This window comes from Cygnus atratus, chromosome 3 (assembly GCF_013377495.2).
Source record: "Cygnus atratus isolate AKBS03 ecotype Queensland, Australia chromosome 3, CAtr_DNAZoo_HiC_assembly, whole genome shotgun sequence".
In the NCBI taxonomy this organism is placed as follows: Eukaryota; Metazoa; Chordata; class Aves; order Anseriformes; family Anatidae; genus Cygnus; species Cygnus atratus.
The window spans coordinates 91,403,799-91,431,678 of NC_066364.1; the positions used below are offsets into that span (position 1 = coordinate 91,403,799).

At 50.7% G+C, this 27,880-nt stretch overlaps 1 protein-coding gene across 2 annotated transcripts; it reads left to right on the top strand.

The window, feature by feature from the left end:
* Window positions 1-27,561, top strand: FOSL2 (FOS like 2, AP-1 transcription factor subunit). 2 transcript variants are annotated; one of them, XR_004780300.2, is made up of 5 exons: window positions 1-803; window positions 5,122-5,376; window positions 8,317-8,424; window positions 9,902-10,808; window positions 26,161-27,561. XR_004780300.2 is itself a non-coding variant. In XM_035556833.2 (4 exons), the coding sequence occupies exons 1-4, from the start codon at window positions 705-707 to the stop codon at window positions 10,409-10,411; spliced, it is 972 nt and encodes a 323-aa protein (XP_035412726.1). In that variant the 5' UTR covers window positions 1-704; the 3' UTR covers window positions 10,412-12,658. The 2 variants fall into 2 exon arrangements, 1 of the variants encoding a protein (XP_035412726.1); XM_035556833.2 differs by lacking the exon at window positions 26,161-27,561 and having other exon boundaries at window positions 9,902-12,658.
* The last annotated feature ends 319 nt before the right edge of the window (window positions 27,562-27,880 follow it).

Genomic DNA, 27,880 nt, shown 5'->3' on the forward strand with positions numbered 1-27,880 from the left:
GCAGTGGCCGGGCGGCGCGCAGGGAGCGGGACATAGGGGGCACGGCTCGGCACGGACAGCACCGCACCGGCAGCACCGGCACGGCCCAGCCCGGCGGCGCGCCCCGCTCGGCGCTCCCCTGCCGCCGCAGCCTCCCGGCGCCGCTCCGGGGAGCCGCTCCGCCGATCGCTTGATTTTGGGGTTTTGCCTCTTTTCTCCTTTTTTCCCTCCTTTATTCTCCCTTTTTCTTTTCATTTTTTATCTTCTTTCGTTTTCCTATTTTTTCTCTCCTTTTTACCTTTTTGTTTCCTTTTTTTCCTCTTTCCTTTTTTTTCCCTTTTATCTTTTTTCTCTTTTCCCTTTTCCTTTTTTCTTTTATTTTCCTCCTTCTTTCTCTTTTTTTTTTCCTTTTCTTTCCCCCCTTTCCTTCTTCTCTCTTCTCCGCCTTTTTCCCCCTTTTCCCCCTTTTTCCTTTTTTTTTTTTTTTTTTTTCCCCTTCCCCCCTTTTTCCCCCTTTTTTTCTCTCCCGCCCCAAAAAAGCCTTTTCCAGCCCCGTTCCCCGTAAGGGGCGCACACACACACACACACACACACACACGCACACGCACCCAGCCACACCAAACCCCTCGGCGGCCGCGGCCAGGGGGCGGGGAGACGGCGGAGGGAGCGGCGGCTGGCGGTGCGGGAAGGCGGGGACGCGGCTCCCCCCGGCCCGACCTCGGACCATGTACCAGGACTACCCCGGCAGCTTCGACACCTCCTCCAGAGGCAGCAGCGGCTCCCCGGGACACCCCGAGACCTACTCCGGCGGCGCAGCCCAGCAGGTAGGGCCGGGGCTGGGGGTCGGGGCTGGGGCTGGGGGCGGGGGGGGGGGGGACCCCGACGGGAGGCGCGGGGCCGGCTCTCGCCCTCGCCGCCCCAAATTTCGGCCGGGGAGCTGCGTTGTGCCCCAGCCGGAGCGGGGCCGCGAGGCGCGGCTCCGCGCTCCTTTGCCTCCCCCCCCTCTCCTTTCCCACCCGCTTTTTTGGGTTTTCCGCCGAAAACGCCCCAAAAGCGGCTCGTGCGCCTCAAGCCGGCACCTCCGTGGCAGGCGTTACACAACCGGGCCGGTTATACAAACGCAGCCCATTTCATAACTTGTTTACATCAGCCGCCCTATCCCCACTCCGGGGCTTTTTTCGGGGAGTTGCGCTCCCCCCCCCCCCCCCCGCCCCGTTTCTCCCGATGGGGTTACGCGGTGTGCGAGCAGCGCTGCCAGCCCCAGCGCGTCTCCATCTCCGCATCCACAAGTCATAGGATCGTTTAAAAAAAAAAAAAAAAAAAAGTCCGGTACTAAAGTTTGCCAACCGTACCAGCCCGTGACATTCCTCGCATTAAAGAAGTTTTACCAGAAATGACTCGCCGCGGTTCCCAGCCGCCTCCCAGCGCATCTCGTGGGTGCCCTCTGCGGGCTGCGCCGAGGATGGAGGCTTCCAGGCAGAGCAGCTGGCGGCCGGAGCCCTCAACGCTTCCCAGCCGGCTCCGGGACGAGGTGGGCGAGCGGGGAGAAGCCGAAAAAGCTGGAAACCCTTGGCTCGCCCTCCCCTCCGCCCGCTCAGCCCAGGCACCGGCGTCCGGCACTCGCTCCAGGAGGCTGGGAGAGGCTGGCGGCACCCAGCCCCGAGCTGGCCGAAGGGGCTGATGGCTGTTTGTTGGGTTTTTTCACTCATTTTTTTCCTTTCCCTCTTATTTTCTGGTGGTGCGCGTCCTCTCCAGGCAGCTCGCGTGCGGGCGCCAGAGCCCGGTTTCCAGGGTTCCTGCCTGCGCCGGGGCTCTGCGCGGGACGCCGGCTCAGCGATGTTTTCCTTAGGAGTCTGGGCAATTTCTCAAGGCCCCGCGCCGTCTTTCCCTTGATCCCTACAGATGTTGTAGATTAGGATCAAATGCGAGCGTTGCCTTTACCCTAGGAATGGGGCTGCTCTGCTGATCCTGGGCTAGGGGGATCTGCAGGGCTTTATCGCCACAGAAAATATGCATTGTAGAAATTTTTTCTTGTCTTTTTTTTTTTTTCCCAAAGCAAGGGGAGATGCATCAGTCACATGTTTGAGTGGAAACTGTGACTCGAAGCCAAAACTTTGATGCTTTTTAATTATTTTTCCCATGCAACGCAGCACTGGAACATTGTTCTTTCAAGTTGCGTGTCACGCTGTATTCCTAATCGCCGACTTGCCATGTGCTAAACATAGACTTTAATGGGAATAATTCGTGTACTTTTTCAGACTGGCTGACTTTCCCCTGAAATACCCCCGTGCGGTGTCCTGTTCTCCTTCCAGGAGACGTTCAACATGGGCGAGCTGTCGGGGGCCTTTTATTTGTTACGGGATACGTCCCATATGCTCCAGATTTGATAATCAAGTGTTTGTTAAAGTCCCTCTGGGTGGATTTTTCTGGTGTTTTTGGGGTGTTGTTTTTTTTCCCTTGGCCGCTTCCGAGCTGGGACGTGCCCTTGCAGCCTGGCCCTGCCCTGCCTCGCTGGAGCCTCCTCGGGGCCGGTTGCTCGCCAGCCTGGCGTCCCGGGGCAGAGCTGGGGCTGAGCTCGGGCTCTTGAACCCTTATCAACAGGACTCCTCCTCGGTCCTCGTCCAGCTGCTGCTTTTTTAAGGATTCCTTCTTCCGTCCGCGTGCTGCATCTGTCCCGTGGTGCCGTCGACACGGAGAATGGAGCCGTGCCTCTGGCAACCTCTCTTGGGCCAGAGCAGGAAAAGCTGAGGGCAGCAGCCTTTTGGGGTGGCGGAGCTGGTGGCGGTGTGGTGCCCTAGTGGGGAAGGTGAGGTGCATGGGGAAGGCCTGGCCGGTCAGGAAGTGGTGCAGGGAAAATCCAGCCGTGGCCCAAAGTGCCTGCATCTGAAGACTTAGCCCGTCACAGCAGCGTGCCCCGTAGTTATCTGGGAAAAATACAGCCTTTGGAGTGTTTGGGGGAATTCCGTAGGATATTTTGAGGGATTAGAAAGGAAGCTGGTGGCAGCGATGGGGCATGGCACAGACAGGGGCTGCATCCTGCCTGCTGTCAGCCCCGGGCCTGAAAGCAAGCCCGCGGAGCTGCAGAGGGATGTGTCTGGAGTGAGCAGCCCTATTGCTGACCGGGAGACCTGTGCTAGGGATAGAAAAGTCCCGGGTCAAACACAAGAGTGGTTGCCTGCGGAGTAGCCGCTTTATTAACAGTGTGGAGCCTGATGTTTGTGTCAGACGTTCGTACCTTGTGTGCCTGACTTGGTGATGGGGCTGACTCGCCTGGCCCCTGCTGGGAATTTGTAGCAGGGTGCTGGAGGCTCCGGTAACGTGGCGCCGCCGTGAAGGTCTCCTCTGGAGCCGTGTCTGTGCCCAGCAAAGCACCAAGGCATCTGGGTGCGTTGTGCAGCCAGCTACAGCTTTCGGGTGTCGCTGCCAAGAAGGCAGGGCTCTTTCTTCTCTGGTTTTTGGGTACAGGAGGGGTGATGGCGCAGGTAGGTTTAAAAAAAAAAAGAAAAAGTGACTTGTGGAGCTGGAAGCAGAACTTGCGTCTCTCGACTTGAGTACCTGTGGTTTAACTAGCCGCGCGCTTCCTTCCTCCTGTGAGGTTCAGGTCCCTCTGTAAGGGTGTCGTGGCTGTGGAGGCACCGAGGCTCCCTCTCCTGTGCCATGGGGGCATGGCCTACACTGGGCAGAGCAAAGAAGGGGGTTTTCACCAGGAAATTCCTCTGCGGTGTTTACAGCTGGCAGCCCCGGGCCTCCAGAGCCAGCTGGGAGAGGCCGTGAGGATGGCATTTACAGAGGCGTGGGGTGAGCTGAGGCTGTGCCAGAGCCCAGCTCCAGGTGAACCTCGCAGGTTCTGGTGGGGCTTCTGCCACGGTCTTGGTGCCACTGCCACCCGCCTGCCTCACTGGATGCATCCCTGCCTTCTCTTGTCCTTTCTTTCTAGATCTAGGGCTGTCCAAAGCTGTGAACTGGCATTTGTCTGTGTGCAAACTGGATCTTCTCTTCTCTGGGCCTTGGCAGCTGGACTTGTGGCTAAAACTGGCCCCAACGCTGTGGCTATCAGCGTGTGGAATACTGTTTGCAGTAGCCTTGGTTTAACAAAGCGCTTGGGCAAGGTGCTTGACTAGGCACACCCTGAAAAGGAAATCTGTGTTGGAGAGCTGTCCCTTATCTGGGACGCTTACCTGGGCTGAGGTCAGGCTGATGCAAGGCCCCTCGCGTCCCCGGGAAGCTGGTTTGCTGACCCGAGAGCGTGCCTTCCTCACAGGATCGCGGCAAGGCTTTCACGCTGCTGGTCCTACGAGCCCCATCCCTCGCACGGTGAGCGAGGCATGCCTGGCTGTAAAGCCTACTCTAACCATTGAAAGTCTCCTGAAGGGAGTTCTTCGTAGACAAAAGCATTCCTTCTCCCCTGCTTCCCCCTCCGGGGACAAGCAATTGTTTTCCTGGCGGTTCAGTGCCAGCATATTATCCAGATGGATTTACCTCTGTCTGAAACAAGGTGTACACATATTTGGGAGGCGATCATTACCTACTGCCTTGGTTTTACTGCTGCCTTGTTTTGTCTAGACAGTGCAGAGAGCTGCAGGGAACTTGTCCGATCTCAATCCTGAGACCTATTTTACAGGCTGCTATTAAAATACATATCCCTGCACGTAACCATCCCGGGGCCGGCTTTCTCGCGCCGTGTGCGCGGCAAGCACGGAGCCACCGAGTGAGAAGCAAGCTGCCGCTCTGGCCATACCGAGCCAGAATTTCGGGGGAATCCTTGGGTAGAAGGCTTTGCTCTCCGCTCGGTAACAGCATTTCAGAGCCCAAGTTTCTCTTCCTTTTCTTTGGACTGGCAGAGAAGTGTTTTTCTAGAAACTCCTTAATTCCCCTTTCGCCCCACGCCGGAAGGAGCGGTGGGCCCGCGCGGGAGGCAGCTTTGGGGAGGGCTGGGGGAGACCAGGATGGGACTGGGCGAGGACAAGGCCTGGGGGCAGCCCAGGGTGCTGCATGGGCACCAGCAGCAGTGCCTTTGCTTCAGGCAGTGCTCTGACCCTCACTGGTGCCGCTCCTGAGGGCCTGGCTGGTTTCTGAGTACGTGCCATGTTCCGCTTTCTCTGACGGTTTCTTCTTTTCTCCCTCCCCTGCCTTTCCTCCTAGAAATTTCGAGTAGATATGCCAGGATCAGGCAGTGCTTTCATCCCCACGATCAACGCCATCACGACCAGCCAAGACCTGCAGTGGATGGTGCAGCCCACCGTCATCACCTCTATGTCCAGCCCCTACTCCCGCTCGCACCCCTACAGCCACCCGCTGCCCCCGCTGTCCTCGGTGGCCGGACACACGGCCCTTCAGCGGCCGGGCGTGATTAAAACCATCGGGACCACGGTGGGACGGAGACGAAGGGACGAGCAGGTAAGCACGGCGGGGAGGATGACGCAGGGTACGTCAGCAGCGGGCGTGAAGACGCCCCTGCGCCAGGGGAGTCCCCTGCTGCCTTCTCACGGCATCTCCCGGCCCCATGGGGAGAGCCGAGGTCTGTCCCCTGCTCTGTACGTGCGCGAGGGTTTCTCAGGGTGATGCACGGCGTGAGCTGGAGGGTGGCTTTCTTGCTGTTTCCTCAACGTGCGGCACGACTTAACCAATCTCCATCAAAGGCTTCGCACCGCGGGGCCGCGTTGCGGCTCGGTTTCAAAAGCAGGTGAAACTCTCAAGTCGAGCCTTGGGTTTCAGTTTGAGTGTCTCTGCCGCTCCAGGCAGAAGGAAACCCCTGAGCTTTACTTAGGTCACTTACAAAACTGATCCCCAAATTACATCAGGCGGTGTTTTGTGTCAGAGCTGTGACCACCTGCGCTGCTCCAGTCCCGCTTTGGGTGATACCAGCATCGTGCAGCTCCCCCAGAGCCAACCACCAGTGCCAACCAGCATCGAACAGCTCCCCCAGAGCCCTTCCAGTCTCACAGAAAGCCTTCTGGATGTCCAGGATCTAAATCCACCCTCCCACTGCAAGCATGCTATCTCCTGACCTCTTTACAGCAGTGAGGCGGGGAGCCCACAGGCGCTGCCATCCTGGTAGCATTCTCACAGCTGGGTGGGATGGCTGGTCCCACTGCTGCCCGTGCCCTTTTAAAGAAAATCTGAGTGATTTAGATCTCCCCAAATCATCCCCAAGCAGCAGTTATGTGGGTCACCACAGAGGAACGTAACAGGACGTGCCACGCACACTCTGCACGAACAAGCTGCTGCGTGAGGCCTGTTTCTAATGAGACGGCGGCCCTACATTTAGGTTTTTAGGTCTGTTTTGATCCACAGCCCGATTCTGTTGCATGGAGGGCACCTAGAGGTCCCGCTGAAGTCCTGCTTGTGCCGGGCAGGACAAGCCTGAGCCCCGCTGGGGCTGGGTGAGGTGCCGGCCTTCCCGCTTTCCCACAGGGCCGGTGTCCAACGCCAGGGAAGCTCTCACGAGAACTGGGGGAATAGTTAGCAGCGGCTAATTTGTTTGACAAACGCTGCCTCTGTGCTCACAAATTGGCCGTGAAGAGATCACCATATTCTCGGGTTTATTTGTTGTTGGGAGTTATTTGCGGAAAGATGCCTGCCAAGCAATTCCTGGCCTGTGGCTTGTTTGCAAGCCGTTCATTGCGGGTCATTCACATCCAAGTCTTTTTGATTAGACACGTGCTATGGCGGGACCCGGGCGGTTCGCTGTGACTCTTTGGCTCAGGTTTCCACTGCTGGTGCTCGTGAGCACCGAGCCCGAGTGCCTTTTTGGAAAACCTTGTAGGAAAAGGGCCTGTCTTGATGAACGCTTCTGCCAGCGGCTGCACGCACAGGGCTGGGACAAACTACAGCCAGCGCGTGCAGCAGGGGCACCGGCAGTGCCACAGCAAGCTGCTTTCAAACAAATCCAGCATCACTTCCAGAATATTCCTTTTCAGACCCGTTCTGCTGTTAAGCATGACCAAATTAGCATTTTCAGCCCCATCTATGAGATTTTTAAACAGCATGGCCTCTGAGATAGATAACTTGGAAATGACCGAAGGCCCCGGGAGGGCTAATTTTGGTCCCAATGTATTTCAGTGAGATCTGTGCTTCTAAAGCATGAAAACGCTCCTGAAAACTGTCTACAAAGGCTCCAAGTCAGCCTGGAGTTTGTGTGTGTGCCTAATGTTTTTCCCTGCAGATATTGGTGCACAAATACACTCTAACCCCACACACCTACAGGGAATCGGGCAGGCAGGACTGTGCAAGGGTACTGCCGGTGAAATCATTGCCACCGTGCACAGGGACCCAGAAAAAAAAGCAGAACAGAGTGAGGGGAATGCCCAGGGGCTGAAGTAAACTCCCTGAAACTGCAAAGATCGAAATTAGGGAAATGAAGCAAACCAAAACAAACCAGAATGAGGTTAGAGTAAAACTAACACTGAAAAGAAAAGACGGTAGAATGGGTTGAATATCTTCTTGTAATTTTGACATCCCCAAAGATACTAAAACTGAAAGCTTCTACGAAAAGAGGTGTTTTCTTCCCCTTCTCTGTTGACAAGTGCTCTGCCGGCCAGCCTGAGGAGGCTGAAGGGCCCGGCGTGGCATGGGGCACGCTGCTTGCTGCTGCTGGGATTTATCAGACCTTGTCTCTAACCCCAGAAGCTAGGCCTGACCTCACTAGGTCTTGTGGGCTCCTGCTCACTTCCTCTGGTGTCGCAAGAATGTAACTCGCTGGGTTTCTATGGAATTGCTCCCGATTTACATCAGAGAGGATGTCAGCTGGCCTCAGGAAGCCCTTGGTATCACTGGAGCCTTGCCTGCTGATGCGAGAAACGCAGCCTGTTATCTCGCTGAGTGCTCCAAAATCTGAGGTCAGATTTTGGGGTGGTATAAATAATTGTTGCTCCACAGACTTCTTGAGAGCTCTGCTGATCTCTCTCTCTTTCTCTCTCCCCCCACCCCATCCCCGACCTTCAAGCTAACAACTATTTTTGTGTGGGAAGCAGCAGATATTTTCTTTCAAGAAAGAGGCACTTACAACATCGCGCTCTGGTTTTGCTTAATGTACCACCCAAGTTGTGAAACAATCAGAGCATCTTTTATCTGTTTGGCCTTGGTGCAGATTCACTGTCCTCTTACACAATCTTCCCCCTGCTCCCCACTCTGCCTTCTCCTCACCCTTCTGCTGAGACCCGGTGCTCACAGAGATACCGTGCGCTTTCATCTTCTGCTGACATCAGTGAAGAGGGGGAGTGCTGAGCATCCTGCTGGATCAGGCCTTTTTTCTGTGCGTTGCGGTTAAATCCTCACAAACTTCAAGGAATGCCTTGCTCAGATCTGATTGTGGGTTTTCTTGGCACTTGCCCGCAGCTGTCGCCCGAGGAAGAAGAGAAGCGAAGGATCCGGAGAGAGAGGAACAAGCTGGCAGCTGCTAAGTGTCGTAACAGGCGTCGAGAGCTAACAGAGAAACTCCAGGCGGTACGTGCTCTGCATGCATTTCTTCCCCCTTGTCGCTCACCCTTCGGACCAGCTCGCAGGGCATTGCTCTCCCTCTTCTAGCCTGTCTGGGGAAGACGCTGCAAAACACACGCTGCCTTCCCCTTCCAAGGCTGCCCAGTGACGTTGCTCCTCCATCAGTGGTGGTGAGGGCTCAGCAGCCTAAACTCCTACTGCTGGCTGCACAAAGCATATCAGGGGCTCTCTTCCTGTCTAGCCTGCCATCTAGCACGCATCTTCCTAGCTCTGGTCTCTGTATGTGAAAATAAAGATGCTGCGTGCCTCAGATGAAAGCCTTGAGGACAAAAGCACACAAGACTTCAGGATCATCTGAAAGCAGGATAAAATGAGGCAACGTTATGTGTACCTCTCAAAGCCATGTAATTTAGGCTAACCTGTCTCTGGCGGGGGTAACTGATCTTCTGCCCAAAGGAAGCTCTGCAGAGACGTATGGCTTGGTGCCATAGCGGGGAATAACTTATTATGCTAGAGACGGTGGGGATGAGTGCAAGAACTGTGGCATGGGTAACGGACTGACTGAAGAGGAGGCAAGGATGGGTTGTGTTGAAAGAGTCTGTAGGGAAGACTCCAGTACTCCTCTAAGAAGCAGCCTGGGGTTGGTTGTGTTTGATGATGGTATTAAGAATCACAGGAGTGAAAGCACACCACTGAACTGTGCTGCTGACTCAAATTTGGGAGGTGTTCTCTGTGTAGAGGAGGCAGGACAGCATATAGTAAGAATTTAAGGATTCTCATGACTAAACTAATACAAGTGAGAGGAGTACAAACTGGGAGGTCATATCCTGAAGGGCCGAGGGTGAGTACTTCTGTGAGCTCCTCACACAGGAAGATACTAATTGCTCACAGCTTGACTATGAGCCACCAGTGTGATGTGACCGTGGGAAAGGTAAATGGAATAATCCTAGGATGCATCGAGGGATGATGATGCAGTGGAAATGAAAATGTTAGTCCTTTGTACAAGTCACAGGCAAGATCTCATCTGGAATATGAGCTACAGAAAGAAAAATGGAAACAGTTTAGAGATTACTGTGTACTACCTCTGTCTAGGAAATGAGAACATGACCTAACCCTAACAAAATATGGTGAGAGGTGATCTTGAGTCCTCTCTGCTAAAGTGTCTGGCAGGCAGACAGCAAGTGTAAAGCGTTACTTAAGCCACAGAACAAGACAGCTGTAGAGGCTGGCTGTGAGAAAACTAGGGTGGGCTCTTGAGAAGACCATTTATAACCTTTAGATTGATGAAGTTTGGGAGTAGCCTCCTGGCAGACAAAGGAAATTCAAAATACTCAGCCAGCAATGACCCGGTGCTTGCTTGGTTCATGACGAGGCTGGGGCGTATCTGCCCATGCCAGCTGGGAACTGGACTTGGTGGCCATGTTCTAGGTGAGGAACGGTGCCAGAGTCTCTGATACTTACTTATTTCCCCTTTTGTCTGCAGGAAACTGAGGTGCTGGAGGAGGAGAAGTCAGTGCTGCAAAAAGAGATCGCTGAGCTCCAGAAGGAGAAGGAGAAACTGGAGTTCATGCTGGTGGCTCACAGCCCTGTGTGCAAAATCAGCCCTGAGGAGCGCCGGAGCCCACCATCCAGCAGCCTCCAGAGCGTTCGGACTGGAGCGAGCGGAGCGGTGGTGGTGAAGCAGGAGCCCGTGGAGGAAGAGATCCCATCTTCCTCTTTGGTCCTTGACAAAGCCCAGAGGTCTGTCATTAAGCCCATCAGCATTGCTGGAGGTTTTTATGGGGAGGAGGCACTCAACACTCCCATCGTGGTGACCTCGACACCAGCCATCACTCCTGGCTCCTCCAACTTGGTGTTCACCTACCCCAACGTCTTGGATCAGGAGTCTCCTCTCTCCCCGTCCGAGTCCTGCTCCAAAGCTCACCGGAGGAGCAGCAGCAGCGGTGACCAGTCCTCGGATTCCTTGAACTCTCCCACCTTGCTGGCATTGTAATCCCCCCGTGGCCCCCCATTGCCAGTGTGTTACACCCCCCGCCCAGCTCCATGGGGGGAGCCCCTCTCCATGGGATTAGAGACAGGCACAGGATCGTTCAAGCACAAGGGCAGCAAGAACAAGGATGGGGAAATGCTGCAGCTTCAGGAAGGAGAGTGAGGACCAACGTCAGCTCCCTGGAGGCAGGAAACGGCAAGGGGAGGACTGACGCACCAGGACTGTTTGGAGAGGGCGACGTCCCCTCTGTAGGGACTGCCTATGGAAACCTCTTCTCAACCGTAATGGACTTGGGGAACACTCCTGGCCAGGACAGAAGGCGAGCTGCAGACAGTTGCTAGTCGTCCCTTTCCTTTGTGAATTGATCTGATCGGTTATGCTCTGTGCTTAGATCATTCTGGTTAGTTGACCTTACAAGTTCTTCTTTCCCTCTCTCTCTCTCTCTGCTTATCATTTCCAATGTTGTCGATCCCATGACATTTCATCCAGTTGCTTTGAAGTCTAAAGGCTTGTTAGGATCTTTCCTCTTGGGACAGGCTGTGGGAAACTTTGCCCGGGCGGGAGGGGGCATGGCCAGGAGCTGGTGGGGGGACCAAGAGGAGCCCAAGGGCTCAGCGGCAAGGGCAGAGCTCATAACTGTGGCCTGTGGCAGAGACACAGTGAACAGAGAGAGCAGGAGGCTCGCATGGAAGCCTTTTTTTCTTAAAAAGTAGATATATCTGTCCCCTTGGGCTCCTCAAAAACCAAGTTAGCATCTCAGGGCCAAAGTAGCATCAGAAAAGCTGCTGGGTTGGCACTTACCGGTGTCTTTGGCAGGGTTTTAACCCCAACTTGGTAGATACCAAATCTGCTGCTGGACTCATTGTTTACTTTTCCTGGGCTGCCTGCTCTCTAGAGAGCATTGCATCTTTCTCCCCGTCAGGGCTCCTGACTCAGATGCTGATCTCTTTCTGTTAGTAAAATCCTCTCCTCCCCTTGGCCATATTTGCAGACCATGCTACCAAAAAAGTGGCACCGTGTGCTATAAATCCAGGAGACTGGCAGCGGATAACGAGGTGAAACCACCTGGTTGTGCCCTCGCTGAGCTTTTCCTTGTTGGGAAACAAGGCAGCACGGATCCACACAATTGGTACCAGCAGGTGGTGTTTGCTCAGAGCTCCTCAGTTTCCGAAGCTGGGGTGAAGGCAGGGGTCCAGCCTCCAGCACGGGCCTCAAGGAGCTCCTGACCAGGCAGCAGTGGCATAGCTGATCTGATGGCCTGCTCAAATGAAACCAGAGCTTCTGGTAACATCTGGTGCAACTGACAAATTGACACTGGAAGAAAATCAATTACCATTATTTGCATCTCGGTCATTGGCCTCTTTTTATGTTTTTAAAATGTAATTGATCTGGTTTTGTTGGGGTTGACTGGCCTGAAGATCCAAAGCCAATCAGGGGGCTCTTCCTTCAGCTTTGGGTCCTTGTCTTCTCCAGCCACCTCTGGGCTTAGCGCTAATGTTTGCTACTGAGAGCAGTCCCGTGCATAACCTATTCCTGCTTGGAGCCAAGCTCAGGCCCTGGCGATGTCAAGGCACTGATGAATCATGACCTTGTGCATACGAGGACTGCTCAGCTTGCCAGCTAAGCTGCTTACAGGATAGCTCTTTAGTCCAGTCTGTTGAAGCTGTGGTGGCAGCTATTTATTCTGATGTGAGCTTTTCTTGTTTTCTTTTTTTTTTTTTTTTTTTTTTTTTTTTTAATTGGCTGAAACATGGGTATTTCTTGGTCAGGCTGGACCTGGAGAAATGCAATATGCAATGACAGGGCCAGTGCTGTGAGATGCTAAACTGCTGCAGTCCCTGCCAACTCCGCTGGGAATTAATAGGGCTCAGTCTTGTGGAGCCAGACCTTTGCTCAGCAGGGCTGGATTCCCTCAAACCCTGGCCAATGCCTATTCCTTGAGTCATTTCAAAGTGACACTACTTTGGCTGTAAAGGTAGACTTTCTTTTCTTTTTTTTCTTTTTTTTTCCCAATTATTATTAATTTTAAACCCAGGTATTTGCCAGAGCTGCCAGAAATAGAAAGATATGAGCGATCTTTTTCCTTTGTAAAACTGATTCAGTAATTCAGGCTTTTCCTTTGTTGCTTAAACATTTCCATCTCTATACCAGTGCTAGAGGTTTCAAATTGAGCTTAATAAGTAAAATTGATACAGGAGTCTGTTTGTCCTTAAATGATAATCAAAGCTTTTTTTTTTCTTTTTTTTTTTTTTAAATAAAGTAGACATTCAAATTTCAGTAGTTAGCACAGAGGATCCAGTTCTCATGGGGTTTTATGTAGATGATGTCACTTTAGGTGAAACCACTGTTTCTCTAATTGTCTCCGTTCTGCCAGGTGCTTGTTTGGGCCAGTCTGCATTGAGAATCTAAGACTGCTCAATAAAATGTCTCTACATGTCATTTCCACCCATTGTGGGCAGAATGCAGCACTGACAAATGGTGAATCCTAAAGTGATACAGATGCTTTTGAGGCCAGCTGGCAGGTCAGGAGCGTTCCTGCTAGGGGCTTTAGGAAGTCAGCTGCCTCCTCAGACCTAGGTAAGCCTAACTCCTAGGGGGACAGTGAAAACATCTTCTAAAATACTGTTGATCCTTCGTAACAAATATCTTTTAATATATTGCTTGTCCCCTTTCTGCTTGCAGTTCAGGTATGTTGACCATCTTGTCGGCTGCGTATCTGTCTGCTGGGCACACGCGCACTTTTAGAGGTGTGATGGCAAGTTTCTTGGAAAGGAAAAGGTTTATCTAGCTCTGACAAGTAGGCAGGTGGCATAATCCAGTTGCATTTCTGAAAAAATCCTTAGGCGTGGCCTTCCCTGCACGCAAGCCCCGTATCTGCCAGCCTCCAAACACCATCCCAGCAGAGATGTTTGTTTTCACGTTTGGTTCAGTCCTCTGTGATAGCCCCAGATTGGTCTCTACAAGTTACTTTAGCTTTTTTTTTTTTTTTTCCCCAGATAGAAAGTTCTCATCCTAAACAGGAAGGTTTTAAATAAAGGGCCTTGCCACTCACCCATACCCTCTCCTAATCCCTTTGGGAGAGGCATGCATCCCAAGGAAGGCTGTGATTCCTACCTTTACTTCTGCTCACTGAATTGTTGCCAAAAGGAGCTGCTGCTGGCCCTTGCCCACTGCCTGTTGACTTGTCATTGACCTTCTCAGAGGTAGGACAGGAGCATCCCCTTTCCTGTCCTGTGAGATTGATGGGAGCAATTTCAAACAGCCGAGAAAGGGGAATCACTTTGCTATCTGAAAGAGCCCTGAACACCTCGTGCCTGCCCGTTTTCTCCCTCAAGCCTCTTCGAGGATGTCTGTGTTAGGACCGCTGGTCTCCTGCCTTCTGTATTTTGTGGATCAGCCTTAACTTTGTTTAGCTGTTGGCAGACAGGTACAGCTTGAAGTCTCCTGCTGTTTTGGTCTGGCTCTGCATACTTCTTTTCAGGTTTGCTGGTGTGCTTTTGGGAATCTTCCCCACCCCTGAAATAGTATTTTCCTTGAGTACCTTACCTGACGATTCCTAAATGTACAGGAATTCCTAAATGTGCCTCTACATTCTTCTGCATGCTCTGGGGATGCGGGAGCTGTTATAACCAGCATCTAACCAAAAGTTGTTGAAGTCAATAGCAAAAGGCCCAGGGAATTTCAGCTGGTGTTAGGCTGACCCCCTAGTGACTGGCCCAGTGAAGCATCTAATAACACCTGAAGTTAATCAATGCCCAACTGGGAGGAGCAGTAGCAGCCGCATTGAAGGAAACATTCAGCTTCTAGGTGATGTTTGCCATTCCAGTTTTGCCCTTGTTGTTCCTTCCCTCTCCCTGGTTGTGGCATTGCTTTCATCTATTCCTTTCTTGTAGGTGTGGAGACTGGGTAAGTCTCAAACTGCTTGTGGTGTGACGGGATTTGGGACCAACCTGCTGGGGACAGTAGCTCTCTGTTGTGTTTTTATAATTATTATTTAAATGATCTATTTAGTTCTGAACCTTTAATTTTGCTGCTTACTGTATGTAGGATCCACCTGGCCTTCATCCTAAATGAAAAACAAAAACAAAAACAAACCTAAGACACCCCCCCCCCTCCCTGGTATCTTATTATTTATTGGCAGGCAGCCATTTTGTGCCTGCTCCAGCAGATCTGCCCGCCATTAATTTAACATCCTCCCAACTCACATTCCTGGTGTTCGGTTGTTGCTTTTTTGCTTTTTGTTGTTGATTTTTTTTTTCTCATTCTAAAACAGACTTCTGAAATGTAAGAAACCTTATTATTTTGACACTTACAAGTTCATTTTCATTAGGAAGGCCAAGTCAAACATTTTAAGAGGTGGGGGGAACAATCTACTTTTGTTTCTTATTTATTTATCATGTTTACATCTTTTTTTTTTTTCTGTTCAAGACTTGGATATAATAAAGAAAGCATTAAAAGTACTCCCATCTTCTTCTTTTTTTAGGATAATATTTTTTTTCCGATTCTTTAAATAAAAGATTCTGGGTTTTGTTGTCTGTATAAAATGTAAAAAGAGATATGTTTCTAAAGATGCATTATCATTCCTCTGTGAACAGTAGGTGGAGTTGAGGACAAATCTCAGAATACAAGATAATAATAAAATCCCATCCTGTTTTACTTAATTGTTCCCCTCTTATCCTGTATGATTAAAGGGTTATTCCACTTTCTTGTTTGTGGTTACTTGATATTAAAACCATATTAAAATGTGTAGAAAATAGGTATCCAATTGTTTTTGCTCAGTGAGAGGATAAAATGTTGTATATATCTTGATATACTGTGTAGTTCAAAGTAACATCAATACGGGATAGTGCATCTTTATTAGAGCGATAAGTTACTAGTGTCACTAAAGTCTACTTTAAGATCCTCAGATATAGAAAGGGCCTGATTCTGATTCCACTTTCCTGTGGAAATTGAAAACATCAGTAGCATTTCGCTGCTGCAAAGCGAGTGTTAGAGGTGGAATCAAGCCTCAGCGATTAGTATCTGACCATGAGGATAATTGAAGGTTTGGGGGCACCATTATCTTTTTTTCCTCAAAAGTTTTAGCTCATGGTTTTTCTTTTTTTGTCTGCAGTGAAATAGTTTCTGCCAAGGAGGTTCTTAAAGGTGACTGCTGAATTGGGACCCTTCTTTGCTCGTTGTGATCTTGGTATCGTTCTTGCAGTCCTGGAGAATCTCAGCTCTGAGGTGTTCTCTCTGGTGTTGTCTCTTCTCTGTTCTTGTTATTTTACTGTAATACAGGCCTACAGTATTTGCACTAAAACAAAAAGCTTGTTAGAGAAAGCTTGCTGCTATGAAAGAAAGAACATATTAAAATGGTTTTGCTTTTACAATTTTAACTGAGTAGCATTTTGTAGAATAAAATCAATTTAGATTGAAAAGAAAAATGACTTTTCTTTTTTCCTCTGCACTCCCTCCCCCATACTCCTTTCTTTCTTTCCCGTCCCTAGGTGGTGTGATGGTTCCCCCCCCCACCCCCCCTCTCCTTTGGTGCTCAGTTGTAATGATTGGCTGTATTGTTGACTATGCTGCTGAGAGTTATGACACTTGTAAATCTTGTTTTAATGACATTGTGGACACTCTTTTGTATAGCAAGAGCTAACTGGAGTTCTTCTCTCTCTGTTAATTGAAGTCATTAAAAAGCTCCCTTTGCCATGAACAATTAAAAGCTTGCATGTTCCTTCAATATGAACAAATGGGTACAGCATTGCCAGGTGCCCGACTGTAGCACATTTCAGGGCTTCTTTCATTAGAGCAGCTGCAATCCAGACAGCTGTTAGTGGCAACAATGGTAAATGGGGCAGAGGCTAGCAGAACAGACCACCTGGGCTAAAAGGCAAATAATGCATTAATCCTTTCATCTTTGCTTCAAAAAGAAAGGGATAGAACTAGAAAATGCATGCTGAGGTGACCTTATTATTTTAATTTATACTTTTTTTATCCACTGCTTCAGCCAGAAGGACTCAAAGCTCTGAAAGCTTGGGGTGGGGTGGACACCATGGTTGCTTCACTGGCAGTGAGCAGGAAGTTAATGTGCAATTGCCTGGCTCTCCTGGGAAAAGCTGCAGTCTCTGGAGTGGAAGGAACCCAGACATGCCAGGTTAGGAGTGGACGATGTAAAAATACAGTGGTGGGGAGGAGATGGTAGGTGAGTCATGGTTAGCCAAGCTGGCCTCAGGCCAAGCTGCTTGTTACTCATGGATTTCCTTAGCAGTAATGTCTACTTTGGTTTCCTGCTGGTCCCTGTCCCTGTCCTCTCCCTCTCTTTTTTTTTTTAACCCCTGTGTTCTCACAGTGCCATAGGGGAAGGTGATGAGAGATGTCGGTGCGACTTATGTGTCTCGTGCTTGAAAATACTTGTGAAGTCATGGGGAATGCTGAAGGTATCAGTCACCAGAATGGGGAATACGTGCACACGCCTGTGTGAAGTGAGCTCAGTGGTCAGGAATCCATGTTGTAGGAAAGCTGACATGAAGCTGGCATGGGTCGGTGCAGGCTGTAGAGTTGGAGCCAGCTTTGGGGTGCCCCATGGGGCTGACGATGACACACTGAGGGAGAGCCTTTGGGAGGCTTTTTCCAAATGCACTTGTCCTGGTGGGGCTGAAGGAAAATAGTTATTCTTGGGGGGGGGGGGGGGGTGGCAATTATAAGGAAATATGCTGAAGGATCCATCTTTTAATGTCTATCTCCACAGAGCCTTGGGCATGGGGGAGTCTCCATTTTATCTCCTACTACACGCAAGCTTTCCTGAAGGGGAGTGTCTCAAGGGTTTCCTGCCTCACTAAGGGCTTTCCCATTACACTGGTGCACAGAGGCGTCCAGCCCCAAGTCTGTAAAACCAGCTCCTCTGGCAGCATCTCCCCTTTCCCGCCCCCTCCCAAAAAATGGCTAACAGAAGGATACGTCCTTGCTTGCCTGCTGCCACCCCAAAGTGATCCCTGCACTCCTGAAAGCTGGCAGCGCCCTTTGAAAGGGGTTAACGATGTTTGACTGCAAATGCTAGTTGCAAGGCTGGGCCTCCCACCTGATTTCCTTCCAGCACCGGCTGGTCGTGACTGTCTTTTGTCACCATTAGCTCACAGGTGCTGGAATGTCCGCACCGGTTACCATCATTTGGTTTTGAAAGATGAAATTACACAGCTGAGCAAACTGCTTCCCACCAGTCTTCTAGCTGTGGGAGGCTGAATTCTACCACATTGACATGGAAATTGTGTTTTTCCCGACATCCCCATCTTGGTTTAGATCTCCAGTTCATGCAGGGAATTCCCCCTCCTTCTTAAACAGGCTCGCCTCCCCCCACCCTGCCATGCTCAGATCTTGTTGTGCAAGTGAGGGATCTGGTTGTTATCATGGGGAGAGTGTTTGCTCCCCAGCGGAGTTGTGCTGGAGGGGAGGTTGCCTGTTCCTTTGGCAAGGAAAGGATGCAAAAACCATCTGTGCCAACAGCTGGGTTGTGATCAGTTGATAGCCGGATGGCATTTTTACGGAGTACGTGAATTAAGAGAGGCTCCCGGTTCTCTTTTACCTGTCCATTCCCCATCATACTAGACTCATCCCTGATTTTTTCTCATGGTCACATTTCTTAGTGAAGTTCCAAGAAGTGGTTCATCTCCCTGGGCAGCATGTGAGGGCAGCCTGGTCTTCTTGCACATTCAAAAGTTTCTTTCCACAGCTCTAGTGTAGTTAACCTTGTGCTTTCTGCTGCTCTTTGATGGAGGGGAGACCCTACCTGGGGTAGATCTTTTGTGGCAAAAACAATCCCAGAAGACCTGAATGTATTATACCAGAGACAGCAAGGTGTCACATGAAGGTTTTTTCGTGGTGGTTTTATTTATTCTTTTTCCATCCTCTTTCATTTGGTTTAGAATCTGCATGAGCAGCTACAGGAACACTGCAGAAATTCTGCAGCCAATGGAAAGAATAAGTCTGTGCTAAACTCTAAGAAAGCTTAATGGCAAGTGGAGCTGGAGTGGGAGTGTGGGGGAAAGGAGAGCATCCAGAATGCTGGTTTGAAGTGATGTTTCCACTGTCATGTGGGAAGGATGTGACAGAGGAAAACTGTGACATGGTTATTGCATCAGATACACTGAAGTGGAACAAATGATACTCCTTTTTAAAGAAAAGAAAAAGGAAAAAAAATACCTTATGGTCCTACTCCTACTGATGACTGTGACCTGATCCTCCTGAAGTTTCATTTCGTCATAACAAGTTCTTGAGTTCCATTGCAACGGTGCAGTGTTTTCTGCTCTGCCTCCTGTGGCACGAGAGGCCCCCATCCAGCAGTGTTTGGCCACTGTTAGCATCAGGAGCAAAATCAGGAGATAGATCATCAACCTGTGTGGAAGCTGCTGGCATGCTCTCATAAGGCTGAGGTTTAAAAGAAGGTTTTTAATGTGTGTTCTAGTGCAGTGAGATCCAAGACACCTCAGGAAGACTTTCCTCAAAGAAGAAATGTCAAGGCTCCCAGGAAGGTCATGGAGTCGCTGTCCTCAGAGATACTCAAAACGTAGGTGGACGTGGCTCTGAGCAACCTGCTGTAGGTGGCCCTGCTCCAGCAGAGGGCTGGACTAGACAATCTCCAGAGGTGTCTGCCATCCTCAACCATTCTGTGTTTCTGCTTTTGACTCTATGTAGTCCAGAAGTACTATATTGAAAGCATATTTCTGTTCCCCTCTGCACTGCTATCATATTTGAACTACAGAATTCCTCTGTACTAAATATCAGCTTTTCTGATGCTGGCTATGTGAGGTCAAACAGATAAGAACTAGGCTGGGAGGAGGATATCATGGCAGACAAGAATGTAAACTGTTCGGCATGCCACAGTGTGAGTCTCAGATTTCTCTTTTTATTTTGCATGCTCTGTTCCACAGACTAGTGTGGGGGAAGAGAGGGAGACAGGCCTTACATGGCTGTAATCTACAGCCTGCATCCCACAAATGACTGTACAACTCTGCAAGCTCATAGGCAGTGCCAGTACCCATTGCCTATTTGCCTTTTGTGGGCTCTCATACTTTTTTTCCTCTCTCAGGAATAAGTTTTTCAAGTTTCCAGGAAAGGTAAATTTGGGTCTACAGCCGGTGAGCTTAGGTGAGTGCGTGGATCAGGCAGACTCCATCAGCTGAGCGTGCACACTCCCTCTGGTCCCCTCGCCCCTTTTTCTGTAACCCTAACTGGGCTCCCAGACTCAGCAGCATTCATCAGCGTCTCCCAGTGATGACACACACACTGCTGCTGGTGGTTGTTGATGTGAGCATCCACGGCAGGAGACAATGTTTGTTTTGGGCAGAAGGAAGAAATAGGTCAGTGTTTTCACTTTGAGGAGCTCAGGTTATTCAAGCGCTGGATGCTCTAACATGGGCAGAAAGGTACATTTACCAAGTTCATAAAGCACAGCCCTACTCTGACCTCTCAAAGCCAGGGCTTAGGGCGAGGCATGAGCACCAGCCATGGGCAATGCCAGAGCCTCACACAGCAGGAGCCAGCCTCCGTAGCCTTCGTCCTGGGCTGATGAGAACTTAGCTGCAATCCTCTGCTCCTCCCTGCCTGCTACAGGTCATGGGAGTGATGGGAGATGTTAGCTGTCTTTTCTAGCCTCCAATTCAATGTTTATGAGCCATGAGGACTGTGATTAAATCTCTACTCTGAGCAATGTTCTGAGGCCATACTGGTATCTAATTACCTTCTGCACTTCTGGCGGCTGAGGAAATGAAGATCTGTCTGTGACACTGTCTGTGGTGAAAGGGAAGAAATAGGAAAGGAGAGTGACGCCTTCAAAACATCGGCTTCAGGTGCTTCCCTTGGCTCTGCGCGTGTTCTTCGGTTGGCACCTGCAGCTGGGATGAGCGCTCACCCTGCAGCGGTGCTCTTCCTCCTTTCTGCTCCTGTCACCCTGATGTAAGAGGTTTGCTGCAGCAGCCATCACTCCTGTCCAAGCTTTCCCCTGGTTGCTGCAGGGATCGAGGTTGTGCAGTGGGGGCACAGAGCAGAAGGAGCTGTGCAGTAAGGGTTTTGGCAACCCACAGACCCCAAGACACACCATGACTGTAGGAGGTCTGTGGCAACATGGACCTGCTTGTCCTAGAGGGCTGGAGGCAGGACCCTCCCAGGGAATGGCTTTTGAGAGTATGGTTGGCTGCTGTGGCTGGGTAGGTCTGTCAACTACCTGTGGTGACTGTCCTTGTTTTGTTTTTCTTTCTTTTTTTTTTTTTTCACTTGACACCAACTCTTAATTTCCCAGTGCTGCTTCTACCATTGCTCCATGGACATGTTCCTGGTGGTGGGGAGGGAGGAGAACCATTTCCACCACAGGGCCATACGAGGGGCCAAATCCTGTGACCTGGTGCCATTGGGGAAGAAGCCATTAGTAATCCCTCCCGTGCAGCGGTTCCGCCTGCCCAGCAGGATCAATGGCGCCATCTCGGCCCCACTATGTTGACTCTGAATCAGTGAGAAGCGCCAAGGAGCTGGGAGGAGACGGCTCCTCCCTGTGTGGGGCAGTGCTGCTGGCCCAGGACAGGCAGGTCTTCCTTTCCTCCCCCAGTTTTGGAAGAGGTGGTGAAGCATTTGGCTGCACTTGGGCTAGCCCAGACCCTCCAGGAGGACGGGTTGAGCCCCTGTTAGGGCATGTGCCAGGCTCCCCAGCCCCAGAAGCATACATGGGTGCCTTGCTGCTGAGACCAGTCAGCTCTGCTGGCAGGTAGAGGCAGGGGTGGGTCTTGGAGCCATTTCCAGTGAGCGGGCTGGCCCTGGGGAAAGCAGGGAGGCCAGGGCGGCGAGGGGAGGCGGCGCCATTGCTCTCCTTCCCCACCTCCATGTGAGGCTGGGGGTACGGCCTTCACAAAAGGGTCTCAGTGAGTGCTGGCCCATCCGTCCCCACACTGCTCACCGCCACAAAGAGAGCAGGCTTTTGAGCAAGACTATGCCATTTAAGGAGTTCCTCGGCTGAGTGAACCTCGGCTGACCTCAGGGCGCTGAGTTTCCAGCGCAGCCGAGCAGCAGCAGCGTTTCAGTTGAAAGCACGCCACCCAAAACTTCCCTCTGCATCCCTGGAGGGGGGCCGCGAGGGGTGGGCAGCAAACGACTGCCAGCAGAAGCCGAGGCAGCATCGAGTCAGCGACTCTTGGCCATGGCCAGGCTCCTTCCTAGGAAGGACTCTGCAGAGCAGCAGGACCAGCCTGCGTGTGGAGCAGCTCCAGCGGCTTTTGGCAGGCGCCTGGCCCCCAGCACCACCAGGCGCTGCAAGTCGGGACGCGGGAGCATCGCCCCAGTGATGCGGTGTTTACCGAGGTGAAAAACATTAACAACATGCACTCTGCTCCTCCTGTTGTTTCAACAAGATCAAGGTGTGTACGGGAGAGCCTCTGTGTATATACATGTGCATGCACACGCACTCACGGCGGCTGGCGCAGGGTGCTGCGCAGCACAGACGTTTTTCCAGGCGGGCTGCAGTCAATACTGACAAATACTGCATAGGTCCCGTCTTGCCCGCAGCAGCTTGGGTGCTTTCCTCCTGTTGTGAAAGCCCCTGGGTGGCTCTCAGCAGAGCCTTGGGTCCAAATGGAGCACGGTCTGGCTGCTGCTGTGCTGCCAGGAGGGTGCTTTCCCCTGCCCAGCGTGCTGCACAGGACAGGGGTTTGGTGCAAAAAATAATAGAAGAAGGGAAAAAAAAAATAGTATGTGAGATCATATAATTAAAGATGGTATCAGAATGTCTAATTAGGATGACTGAGAGAACTTGGCTGGGAGACGCAGCCAAGAGCTGAGTTAGTGTGTTTGCCAGTCCAAAGCTCCTTAACAGTAATTAATCCTTAAATGTCCAATTGTTCAGAGTTCAAGGAAACACCTCCTACTACTGTACTTTGTGTTCCTGTTAAGCAAGGAGACACAGCAGGGCGTGTGCCCTTATTCTGTAAGAGCGACACGCCTAGGGGTGTTGTTAGGAACTAGACCGAAGGTTGAGTATAATTATTAACTACCTAAGAGTTCCCAGCATTGCACAATTACCCAGCCCGCCTTGCAGCTGTGCGTTCGCCCGATTATTATTATTTTTTTTAAATATAAATGCTGAGCTTTAGTGGTGCATATGTACAAATTACAGCAAAGTGTCGTCTGGTCCCCTTCCAATGCAGTTTGTGTCACTAAGCCAGGAGGCTCTAGTGAAGGAGTCCGGGGAGGGAGCACACAGACATACATACACTCTGTGTGTGCAGCCAGGGAAAATCAGTGCTCTTCACCGAAATTCAACAGGCTGATTTACATCAGTTTGTAAATTTCACCCAGAGATTTTTTTTTCCTTTGTTTTGATGCTCTCAGTGACTCTTGTATTAACATAAAAGCCTTGTCTATTTACTCTTGTGGGGTTCTTCATTCTGTTTGCATTTTTGAGGGTTGGTTTTGTTGTGTCTCTTTTTTTTTTTTTTCCTTTGTTGATATTAGGAGGAGAAAAAAGGTAAAGGAAAGAAACATGAGTTTGAAGGGTGAGTGGAGCTGCTTGTCCTGCTACAAGCACCATTCACTGGGCAGGTAGGAGGGCTGCTGCTGCAGGCTTTGTGGAGCTGAGCCCTCTCTCCTTGGTGTCAGCAGCAGCATTGCATATCGCTGGAAGAAAAGAGGGAGGCATGTGTCATTTCCTCAGATGCAGCATCATCTTTTAAGTCACCTTTCTGCTTTTTTACCCTCTCCTTTTTTTAATTCGCCCTCTCTGGCAGGCGTGGCGATGGCCCAGCTGGGAGCCGGCCGGCCAAAGTCGCTTCTGCAGGGGATCATTAACTCGGGCGTCAGCCAAGGCCGTGCAGTGTTTATAAAACTCAGACAATTAAATGCCGCCGTCGCAGCCTGAAAGGCTATAATTGGAAAGCAGTATGTGACAACGTCCACCGAGAGGGACCGGCACCGAGGCGGGCTGGGCCGCGCCGTCCTGACGCTGTTTGCCCAGTGCAGGTGGCAGGAGGCCGGCCAGGGCCGTGCCAGGCAAACGCCCAGCTGGGATGGTCCCTGCCCTGCACAGTTTACACGCTACCTACTCAAAAACAAAGGCTGGGCAGGGAAGCGAGGGCAAAAAAGGACCAGAAGCTGTCTGGGACATGTGGGCTGGGTGCCCCAAGTGACCATGGTGATGCAGGTCCATGGTGGACTGGGCCTACTGCTCCAGGCTTTGGAAATGGCCATCATCCAGGCCCTGGACCACAGATAGGCCTTGGGGTGAGGTCAGCAGGATGCGGGCTGACTGGGGCTCCATGGCTGCAGATGGGGCAGCAGCCAAGGGCAGGGAAAATTTTTCATCAGGAACCCTCAGTGGTGGCCACACCATAGGCTGCCACTGGTGTCTCGCCCCTTTGCTGGTGCTGGGCCCTTGGGGTTGTCTGCACCTGCCTCCACTCTTGGCCTGTTTTGGGGCACTGCAGTGCCAAATGCAATTGATGCATGTCCCTCATCACTGGCCCTTGGGATCAGTGTCAGGCAGCTGCTGAATGTGCCCTCCAAGCAGATCCTCGTCATCCATAATGTCTGTCGAGCAGGGAGGATGCGGAGTACGGGGTTGGGAGCACCACAGCCCTGCTCCACGCTCTGCAACTGACTCAGTGCTGCACCTGAGCACATCCCTTCACCTTTTTGTGACTCAGAATTTTCATCTATCAATTAGGGATTTATGAGGTTTAATTAAGGTCTATGAAGTCCTTTAAGATCCTTGCTTGAAAGATGCTGTGCAGGCATAAAGTGGTGTACGCAATGAAGAAAACAAGAGAAATTAAATGCTCCAGACAAGAAAGAAGAGAGGGCAGGTTTCCCACTGCTTGGTCTCCCAATTACATGCTCTGTGTTTGGATGGCAACCTCACTTTAACCTGTGGACAAACGAACTTGTTCACCCCTTCTTGCAGCAGACAGGCGATGACGTGCAGCAGCGTCTTACTCATTAGTTAGCCTTCAGTCATCTTTCCAGAAGTATGAGCAACTGGGGAAGGGGGAAGGGAGCGAGGGCGGGCGAGGAGTATGAATTCCAGAGAAAAGGGAAGTATCAGCAAGCAAGCTAGGATGTGCAAGGGCCTTTATCGCTGCTGCTGAGATCTAGCTCTGCATAGTAACTAACAGGAATAGATCTCATCTGTCCCTAGAGGTACGTGCCCTGGAGCAGGGAAGAGCTGATGAGTTACAGCAGAGAGGAAGCAAGAGTCTTCTTATGCAAGGCATCTATTTCAGTGTCAGAGAGGTGGTACACTCGACTTCAAGGAGCCTGAGGAAAGCATTTGAATCTAGCTGGAGTGAAAAATCGTTTTATCTATGTGTGTATTTTAAGGTTAAGGCCTTGTTTGCAGAGGTTGCTAAACACATGCTTTGTTTGAAGCTCATGCTTAAATTTAAGCATGCGCTTAAGACCTTTACTGAATGGGGACGTGCCCAAATTCGTTGAGGTGCTTGGCGGAAACCAGGTCTAAGTGGAGGGAGTCTGTGAGACTAGCAGGACCGGGAAGGTCCTCAGGAACTGCAGAAAGCAGTGATACATGTACAGCCTTGCCACACTATTCATAAGGTCAGGATGACCTGGGGGAGAAATGGGCAAAAAGGAAGTTGCATCTCCAATCTTTATTTTCTCCTTTGCTTGCTGTACAAACAACCCCGTGGAAGCTGGCTCCAGTAGGTGTGGTCTGTGTATGCACTCTTGGGTGTGCCGCTTTGTTGTGTTAAAAGGACCATTCCTCCCCTAAAAGCAAGTTTCCAGGTTGTCACCAGTTGTCACATCAAAACTCGTGATCCCTCCCATCCCCCACCTGCATGCCTTCCCTCTTAAGTAAGAAAAATGGAGTTGCCTGATGAGATGAAACCCCAGCCAGCACCGGGCTTGGTGTCTTGTCTTTGTCCCACACTGGTCTAGTACCCCTCTGTGTGTCTTCTGGGCTGCCAGGGAAAAGAGATCTGCATTATTTGCCGCATGCCAGAACAGCCCCCTGTGTTTGGGGAGGCTGTCCTTCTTCTCATCGCCCCTCTTGGAAATGCTCCCCCAGTCAATCCAGCTTTCCTCCTGGGTTAAGCTTCCTGTTGGGCTGGCTGGTCTACTCTGTCTTTCTGAAAGTGCAGTGCCCCAGATTTGGCACAACATTTAGCACGGGTGAGCATTCTTCGGGATAAAGCATAATAATGACCTTCCATGACATGCTTATGACACTCCATTAGCATATCCCCAAACAAATGTTTTGTAGGATTTTTTTTTTCAATAGCAGAATACCATTGACTCATATTTATTACATGATCCACTCTAATTCCTCCAGATTCTTTGCCGTAATACTGTTGCTTAGCCAATTATTCCAAGTCATTCATTTGCGAATTTAATTTCTCCCTCCCGATCATAGTACTTTGCTGTGTTTTTATTGAATTTTATCCAGCTGATTCTGAGTGGCTTTTGCAATTTATTGAGATCACTTGAAATAATAACGTGCAGATTAATTGTTCAGAAAATCCTATGCACAGGCCCATGCCTGCACCCATAGCTGGTTCCAGAGCCCAGCCTTTCCGTCTTAAAAACAAAGGCCTCCAGCACTTGATGGCATTCTTGCAATATGCAGCTGAAATGTCAGGATGAAGCCTGGCAAAGCTGTGAATTTTGGAAGGTTCTTTCAATGAAAATATGGAATAAGAGCATCTGTTCAGCTGGCAGTGGCTGTTGGTCTCTGATCATCTAGCGGTGGTTTGAATCAGTGATATTTTCTGTTATTACAGGTCTTCAGAGCATGCAGTCCCTGGAAATACGCGAGCTTGAAGGCAGTTTCTGGCTGTAAGGGCAGGAGCAGAGCTACAGCAGTGGCTGCACATGCGGACACCACCAGCTCGCATCAAGGGTCCCCTGGCCTGGGCTTTCCTCCTGAGGACTGGAACCGCTGCTCCACAACCATAGGAGTGTTTTTCCCCGTTCCCAGCCAAAGGGGCCGGGAACGTGTTGGTCTCAGGAGCTAAATGTTGTAGGAATTTGGTGTCCTCTGGTGGCAGCTGTGAGAGTTACAGCAGGCAAAAGCAAGCCTTGCCCTCGCCATGCAGATGGCCATGGGCGCCAGTGGGCCGTCCCTGGGACTCGTTCCCCAGGCGGAGCACTGATATGCCTTTCCACCTGCACTGTAAATATTCCTGTGCCTGCCTGGCATCTCTTGTTTCTATATGCTCACCCCTCCTATTTATTTTGTGCCTGGGAAGCTGCTCCCCTTTCAGGAGCGCTGAGGGCTGTGTGACTTTGGATGTAAGACTGACTTGGTGGTGGTTGCTTGTTGTTCACCTGGGATTTCTTCATCTCGCAAAAGGAAATTTAACTTCTGCAAGGATCTCTGCACAGTTGGCGAAGGCCTTTGCTGCTTGCCTTTGCATGGTCCTTAAGGAAAGTAGCTGCTCCTAGTTTCAAAGGCCTTTTAATCCACTTCTTTGCAGGCACTGAATCTGTTACTGCCCAGGCTTGCCCAAATGTGGTTCCACTCACCAGGTGAAAAAACTGGCGAGCGAGAAGGCACAGAGCACCTGGACAGGCCATGCTAGACTCTTTTTTTAGCCACAAAACAGGTGAGAGCATCTCAGAGCACTGTGTAGATGGTGAATACTACAGTGGGAGGACGCGTTTGCCACAACTTGTGGTGTTTAAAGTACGTCAAGGGAGCATGCTGAGCCTTATGCTCCTAGCTCCAGGTGCCTCTGCTGGACCCGGACAAAAAATGATCACTTGCCAGGAACTTGAAGTTCAATGGTCTGTGTTTGGAGCAACTGCAGTAAGAAGGGTTAAAAGGCCTCATTGCTTGTGAGGAAAAGCAGCCTTACCCCCCTTCCCCAACTCACCATCTATGTTACCACTTGGTAGTCTTCTCTATTTCAAGGGCAACACAGGCATTAATAATGCAAAAGGAATATAGCACAGCTGGGACTGCCTCATGGAGGTCAAAGGGATATGTTTTCTGACCTGTAGAGGCAAGCTGAGAAACAGATTTCTACAGGTGAGTGAGGTTAACAGAGGATTTTTAGAGTGTGGGTAGGTGGACTTAGCCAGCCTGTGATGCGGTGGGACCTATACAGGCTGACCCTGCAGAGCCTGTGCATGGTACCTTCTTGTGGAAAGAGCTTAAGAGAGCACAGGAGAGTCAGGAGCTTCCCACACTGTTGCTGCAGTCACAGCTCTGGCTGGAAAAAAAAAAAAAAAAAAAAAAGAGCCCTTTTGTGGTGTGAATACAAACAGTATAATGCTGGAACTGCTTGAGGAATTTTATAACCTAATGGAAAAGAATGGGAAAAAGGGAACGCTAGTGTTTCTATTTCAAAGAGAATCACAGCATTTTGAGACCTGGGCTTAAATTCACAGAGGTATTTATTTAGGTGTGTGATTTCCATGCAAGTTTTTGAGAATTGGGTACTTTGGATCTGAGACTTAATAGTCTCGCCCCAAGACTCACAGGAAGAGAATCTACAT

Bases quoted from the DNA above. Each gene is read 5' to 3' on its own strand.
- FOSL2 (XM_035556833.2), top strand. From the start codon at position 705: ATGTACCAGGACTACCCCGGCAGCTTCGACACCTCCTCCAGAGGCAGC. The intron at 804-5,121 runs GTAGGGCCGGGG...CTTTCCTCCTAG, and splicing joins CCGGCGGCGCAGCCCAGCAG to AAATTTCGAGTAGATATGCC. The intron at 5,377-8,316 runs GTAAGCACGGCG...ACTTGCCCGCAG, and splicing joins GGAGACGAAGGGACGAGCAG to CTGTCGCCCGAGGAAGAAGA.